Source organism: Montipora foliosa, chromosome 1 (assembly GCF_036669935.1).
Source record: "Montipora foliosa isolate CH-2021 chromosome 1, ASM3666993v2, whole genome shotgun sequence".
Lineage (NCBI taxonomy): Eukaryota > Metazoa > Cnidaria > Anthozoa > Scleractinia > Acroporidae > Montipora > Montipora foliosa.
Window position 1 is genome coordinate 30,108,107 of NC_090869.1, and position 7,500 is coordinate 30,115,606.

Here is a 7,500-nt window from a genome sequence, read left to right on the forward strand (position 1 = left end):
TTCAGGTTCAGATGTTTGCAAGCGTGAGGTATTGGGTTAATTAATTAATGCACATGTTTTACCAAAAAAATTGGCTGCAATTTGACAATAATTATATTAACAAAAGAAAAAAATTGATGCCCAAAAAAGTCACTGTGATAATATAATATACAAATGCATAAAATGGATGAAACTCTCACCTTATAGTATAAAATGGAACCAGCTTACTTTCCTTGTCTTCTAAAGTACTGGAAAAAAGCTGGAAGAGCGATGGGAAGTGTGGTCTTAACTGCTCATTTGCTGATTCTGTGATAGAGCTTAGAAGAAACATGCCCATCTGAAATGAAAGAAAATTGATCTTTAACATTTCGTGTAACATACAAGGCCAGCAGAAGATAGAAGATGTGGTGGCTCCTTAGTTAATGTCTTGATTTGATGATTTGGAATTTTCCTCAAAAGTGAAGGGACACTTTAATCTCTTGTTCATCCTTTTTCCCTATCTGCTCTTTTTGGAGAAAAATACAATAGAACAGGGAAGAAGAGATATAAGGGTAGGCTTAATCACTTATGTATTTGGAACAGGGTAAAATGCCTTCTTTCAGGTTGGTGTCTCAACAACTTTTGGATTTTGCAAAGATTGTGGTATTTGTGAAAGCAAAAGACCGAATATGAATACAGCTGTAGCTGCTCAACTTGAATGTAATTTCAAAAAAAATTGTTCAGTTGAAGCAACTTGAGCCATTGCAAAAGTAGTCCGAAAAAAATCCACCTGTACGTTATGTAACAAGTGACCATCTCTCAGATAGCTTGATAGCTCAGATGGTAGAGTCCCGTTCAAGGCTAGGTTTTTTCAGGTGACTTTTGCAACTCCCCAAGCTGCTTCATAAATGCGACAATTTATCACTTTAATGAGACCCACATACTCCGCAGTTCAAAATAATTATATGAAAATTTCATATATTCTTTCAATCAAAATTAGCTTTAAGCTGCAATCACTGTCTACCAAACAAGAACTCTATTCAACATATAACTTTAACTTTAATCAATTTTCAGATAACAAAAAAAAAAATAATAATAATAATAATAATAATAATAATAATAATAATCAGAGGTAGGCTTAAACAGGACACAAATAAGCCACCAAAATAAGTTTCATCTGCGACTAACCTCTCTCTGTAGTGGCTGTTGTGACTTGACATGTTCTTGAAGAAAAAGAAATAGTTCTGGCCACTGATTTGCAGGTAAGTCATGCTTAGCCATCACACTAACCTAATAAAAATAATAATAATGATACTCGTCTATTCAACCAAGGTCTTGAAAGTTTGAAAACATGTGGCAGTGCAATTTTAACTGTACAATCATTCTGTCTTTTCAGCCTTCCTGTGTGCATGTTTATCTGGTTAAAAATTGGAATCACTGCGACTATGACCAGTTTTAAATACAAAATTACTGTGGGTTTTCAAAACAAGACATCTATATGATTGTGCGTATGCGTACACGCACATGTATAGAAGAATCTGATTTTAAGTTGTATTTCCAATTTGCTGTACAGGTCAAATGTACATTTGTTTGGTTGTTTGTTATTAATTTGCTTCAGCAGGTAGAAGTCTTGGAAGCTACAGTATCCAGCTGATATGGACTTGCTATTACCCACCCACCCATACACTCACAGCCACAACAACAGGAACTTCATCCCCTACTCTAATCCCGAATACTGAGTGGGTTCTTCAATGTCCCACAGGGAACTTATGAACACCGAAGATATTTGTGAGAAGGGGCATATGGTGTATAGTCCGTACCCGAGAAGACTTGAAAATCTAACCATCTGCTGGTCTAATTAAAAAGGCAGCACTTTCTCCTCAGTCATTTTAAGACCCTGAGTGTTGGTCCAGCCTGAGTCGAACTCATGACCTCCCGCATGGCAGTCTGATGCTCAACCAACTGTATGTGGTGTACATCAACAGCTGGCCTCTATTCCAGCCATACATCCGTAACTCTACAGACATATGAGAGTCTGAGACATTTACTATTTTGCACCTGAGTGAAATTTCAAATTAATAACAGCCATTTTGTGAGATCAGCACTATCTCATCTACCCAAATCAAATTATAAGGATGTGTGTAGTCAATGGAACACAAAATGAAATGTTGATGATATTAAGGAGAAAAAACAAAAAAGGATACTTACTACTTGTGCTGCAGAGTTCCTGACAGCAGGCCTACAAAAGATGAAGCAATAAAAGCTGTTTGTGGGAAGCCAAACACCAAGTTTAATACATGTATTTAAATGAATTTCATATTGTTATCTTCTTTAAAAAACAACAATAAATTAAATGTTTTCATGATGATGAGGATTATGACAACGATGATAAAAACAAGGGAAAACATATTGTTACTGGTATATACATGTAGATACTGGTGAAATACTAGTATTTTTCTTTTTCTAAAAAATCACATCTTCACTGCATGCAGTGAAGATATTGATTTTATCTTTCACATGTGAGGATGTAGGCATTGTCATGGTAACTAATAAGATTAGCCAATAAAAAGCAAGCTTCCCCTTCCTTGTAAGATACATGTACTTTTGTGCTGTAATATAATGAATATTTTTAGTCTACATTTTTGTGACTCCATTGGACATTTTCATGATTTATTTTTTATAACTTTAATATCTAGTTTCATCGTACACAACATGCATGTTTTAGCGGTTAATGACCACTCTTTTGCCATTTCAAAAATAATTATTATAACAAGTTGTTTTGATATTTCATCAGTATCTATATGATACATGTAAACAGAGCATTGCATGGCCATGTGGAAGTACGAATTTTATCTTCTCATGCTTACAGTATCTCGCACTCATTCGTGAGAGATACAATCAGCACTTAAAGATAAAATTCGTACCCCCCTGCAGCCATGTATTATCCTCTAAATATCCAATGCTTACTCAGGTTCTTGAAGCAACACTTGTAAAAGAGACTCTCTTACCCTACAATATTTACAAAGAAATTATGTTTACTTCAAAAGGTACTCAGCTCTTCTGCTACATGTACATGTATGCAGTAAAAGTGCATTTAGTATTAGTGTACAGTTTATTGACAAGTGGGTTCTCTATTCATGTCACACTCTTGATGCTGGCTTTAGCTGTTCTACATGAAGGAGGGTATGATTTAAATGTGTACATAGTTGTATGTGTAGTGGTTCAAATTTTTACCTGGTTCGAAGTTCTTTAAACCAGTTCAATTATTTGAATTTCCTTTGATTCACATTACGATGATGAATCTTACACAAAGGAAAATCAAAATCAAACTGGCTTGAAAAGTTTAATCCAAGAACAAATTTGAACCACACCATGTGCACTTGTCTGGTAAATAGCTAACTGGTTTGCCTTCTACCTTAATTCTGTCAATTTTTATTATTACCCATTAAAATACATGTAGGTCACCAATCAATGGAGGCAGAGCAGCTGATTGGTCCAGGTATTAATACCTCGAGATCCGACAAATGGCTGAAGTTGTTCCCGGTTCAACTGCCCAGCCGTGTTTAATAAAAATAGCAAACTGGTTTAATTTGAATCTGGCCAGTTGGGATTCTAACAAAAGTTGTTCTGTTGAATCATTACATTTCATTGACCCTGAAAGGCCCTGGTAGGGAGTGGTCAGCTAAGTAATTATTGACATTTACATGGTATGAACTTCAGGACTCAGTTTTGTCCATTGTTTGACGATCCTTCTCCTCAACAAAACTGCTGCATACTGTCTCACCTAAAACACATAAAGACAGGTCTTCCATTTAAACATTTCACAATTCTGTCTTTCAAATAATATTTAGGATTTCTTTTCTTTTAAGGAATGAGGTATTTGGAGCTAAATGAATGGTTAGGAGTCATAAAGATTTTGAAATTCCAATATTTGTTAAGAAAAATATATGTGGCAAGTCATTTTTTATTTTCTTTTTTTTTTGAAAGGGGAGAGGATTGATTATCATAATAACCACCAGTAGTTAATAATAATTTATTCACTTAGTTCTCGAAGGCAATAAATCTTCACTTAGACAGGGTTTTCACTTTGGCAGAATAGTATTCTTTTCCTCATTCCTCATACTAATAACCTTTGAACCTTTAGAGTGTGAAAAGGTGGGTTTCTGCAGAATGCTACCCAAAAATTATTTGTTAAAAGCCAATTGAAAGCCATCATCAATGAGTCACAATCTTAAAGCTTGATTTTCATAATGTATACAGCATATTTAGTTATTTTTTTTAATGGGAGGGGGATAAGCAATTTCTTCTTGCTTGCTTCAAAGTGTTTTTGTACTGGGTTTTTTTTGCCCTTGCCCAACCACTTTCCACTGGCCGTGTTTTCATGACAGCCGTTGTCTCGCTTAACATTAGGGATATTACACAATGGGACCACTGGAAGACTCAGGACCCCAGAATGATGAAAAAATGCCTCACGAGACTGTGCATTCCCAATCTTATGCAACATATTTTCGTCATTCTGCCGTCCTGAGTCTTCCAGCCGTCCTGTTGGGTAAGTTCCCCATTCGTGAAAGTAGTTTGTTTGCAGACTTCGTTGAGAGACTTAAAAATGATACGTGTTTTCAAGGGTAAGATTGAATGAGGAGAGAGCATGTGCCAATACAATAATAAAAATAATAAAAATAGCACGCTTGTTGTATTTCCGATTAGAGCAACCGCAAATGACTCCTCATTGGCCGAAAGTAATTGCCAGCTCGCTCAAGCTACCTAGTTTGGTGGCTTAAATGGAATGATTTCCGTACAGGTCCCTACTTCATTATGCATGCAGAATCAATTAATTATTAATTTGTGCTATTGTTTTGTAGAACAATACGTATACCCAAGAGAACCGAATATATACATGGGTAATTTGTACTTACGGGATGAATAAAAACGGATCTCATTTTTTCTCTCCCTCCCTCTCTCTCTTCTTTCCCTTCATCGCCCACACTGTTACTCGTTTTTGTCCCAGCTTTCCTCTTTCTATCCCTTCGTCTTGTCTTATTTCCAGACCCCGCTCGGCTTTTTCTGCCATTTTATCCCATGATATGTCACTCGCAGCTTGCCTTGAACTCCGACCCACTGTAAACCACTGGATTACTTGTCCCTGTTCTTTACCACTGAGCTAACGTGTCAAGTTGCTAATTCAACCTTGAAAAGGATATTTATTTTGAATTCTGGCTGACTATTTACATAACAATGATACGTAGTTATATACACGTGCCGCGCCGAGCACCTACAATCGAACTTACACTTGTAGGTTACCGTTAAGAGATCCCTGTTTTACTACTCTTGAAACAACCCATCCCTTTAATAATGCTAACCGTAACCCTAATTACGACTTAAGGCACTGTTTAGGCTTAAAGTTAGTCCCTGTGATAGTTTTAGGTTTTCCAGTATTGCTGTGAACTGTGACCTGCTTTTCCTTCATGCCCCGTGTGTGCGGCACACTCATAAGTTCACTGCGTGGAAGAGTATACCACGCTTAAAGTCTGATTGGTGCATCTTTCATGGGAAACTTTCATGCACGAGTTCATTGCAATTAAAATCGTTTCATGTTTCCCTTCTTTTGAAGCAAACTTGTGTCTTCCTAATAATCAAGATGGCTACCGAAGTAAAAGCGTCACAGCAATGGGAGATTTGATCATTTGGAAATTGTCCTTGCTTTATAGCCTTTCCAGAGTTGTGCATAGAGTGGTGCAAAGAAAACAATTTACTTTCGTCTTCCGTGTCCAAAACCTGTGTGAAAACACGCATCGGGAGATGGATCTGTTTCGCGATGCTCAAGGAAAAACTGCAATGGATAGCCTTCAATCCGCCAGAACACATATTAATTTCCTGACCGTAAACTTTCCTTGAAAAAATATTAGCCCTAGCTACCTGTGGCCAGAAAGTTTACAACTGCCTACAAGACAAGGGCTAACATAATCTCACAGTTAACCATCGCCTAAACTTTGTCGACCCAGACAAACGAGCCCACAGCAGGGCATTGAAAAGACATGATGGGGAGTGAAACGAAGTATTCCTCGTACGGGAACATCCATGGATCTCTACCAAAGTTATTTACTTGGAAGTATCATTGAGCATATTGCCGATCTCTACAAAGAGCGATAAATCGTAAAATCCCACTAAATGCACCGTTCGTGATCCTGAATACAGGAAAGGAAGAAAATATTCACTTTGCAGTGTCTCGGCAAATTTTTAAGCAGACAGGAAGAACAATTTCACGATAAAAAGAGCAGGTAGCCATTAAATTTCTTATGACAGTACTTTTATTCGGTTTGTTTGTTGTTTGCGAATCTGAACCCTATTACAACGATTGCTTGAAACTCCACTTCTTGCGCTTATTCTAAAACTGAAAAATGGGTAAAATTGCAGGAAAAGTGCCGAAATTGCAGGAAAAACTGTTCGATTTTCCGTATTTCAGACAGAAGTTCGACCGTCTTTTTTAAAGTCCATATAGACTTAAAAAAAACCTCTAAAAAGAAAGAACAAAGCGCCACAGTCCCAAAGGACGTCTATTGTCAGTCGCCATTGTTTTCTTGAAACAAAGGAGTGTGTGCATAATGAGGTAGGGACCTGTGCGGAAATTTGCCGACTCGCTTAACTTTAAGAAAGTTGGGAAAGGAACTATTTTCCCGGGATTTTCGGTTGTCACTCGCTAAGCGACCAGAAAAACCGCTCGTGAAAACAGGGCCACTGAAAAATTGAATGGGCCGTCCCCTGTCCAATGAATTGGAAGGTGTACGCAATATTAGCATAATTGGTTGCTATCTGTAATTGGAAGTCAAATAAAGGTTCTTATTTACTTACTTACGCAATATCGATCTACGGTGTGTACGATAAATTCGAATAATTGAAATGGCAAAAGGCAAAATGCGAGCGATACCTTTAACAAAAATTGTCGAGGTAACAGCATACTTACTCAAAGAAAGTAATTGTAAGAACTAATCGACATTTGTCAGTCAAACTTTTTGCAATAATTATTGACCTCGGGATTATAGCGTGACCCATATCATTAAAATTAAAATAAAACAACAATTAATCACTTCACCTAACATAAATAATTGAGCAAAGAATCCAGAACTGGTGAGTAAAATCTAATCAATCCACACTTGTTGAGGTCAGGGGAACAAAAGACATCACCTCGCATCTAGCATTATCTCACCTGCGGGTTTTGAGACGAACCAAGAACAGTTACTAGCCCAGAAACAACAGCGGGATTTTTGAATGCTTCCCGGAGTTCAGCTGTTGCCTAAGAAAATAACACGTAAATACAGCTACCGAGTATAAGAGTATAAGAGGTTTTGATAGACTGTGTCCAATACCTGCTGTATTACTGTATTATCTGGGATAAGTAGTTTCAGAAGAATTTCTTCGAGATCCGCCATCTTTTTGTGCTCGTTGGTAATACGCCCGCAGTACACAGCGGCTACCTATTCACACTTTGTCCCGCGTCCCACGGACCGTCCCACGGTCCGTCCCACGGGTATTCCCTCAGTCTCC

General features: G+C 37.5%; 1 protein-coding gene across 3 annotated transcripts in view; it reads right to left on the bottom strand.

Annotated features, from left to right (window-relative positions):
* LOC137996230 (importin-4-like) overlaps nucleotides 1-7,457 on the bottom strand; it is a 43,016-nt gene extending 35,559 nt beyond the window's left edge. The window contains exons 1-7 of one of the 3 annotated variants that reach the window (XM_068841648.1): nucleotides 7,323-7,457; nucleotides 7,163-7,249; nucleotides 3,663-3,742; nucleotides 2,926-2,967; nucleotides 2,167-2,197; nucleotides 1,147-1,248; nucleotides 180-316 (exon numbers count right to left, since the gene is read on the bottom strand). In XM_068841648.1, the coding sequence (XP_068697749.1) occupies nucleotides 180-316; nucleotides 1,147-1,248; nucleotides 2,167-2,197; nucleotides 2,926-2,967; nucleotides 3,663-3,742; nucleotides 7,163-7,249; nucleotides 7,323-7,385 (542 nt within the window). In that variant the 5' untranslated portion in view covers nucleotides 7,386-7,457. Of the gene's footprint in view, nucleotides 1-179; nucleotides 317-1,146; nucleotides 1,249-2,166; nucleotides 2,198-2,925; nucleotides 2,968-3,662; nucleotides 3,743-4,874; nucleotides 5,030-7,162; nucleotides 7,250-7,322 lie in introns of those variants that run through there. The other 2 variants (XM_068841654.1, XM_068841662.1) reach the window with 2 other exon arrangements.
* Nucleotides 7,458-7,500: the final 43 nt, after the last annotated feature.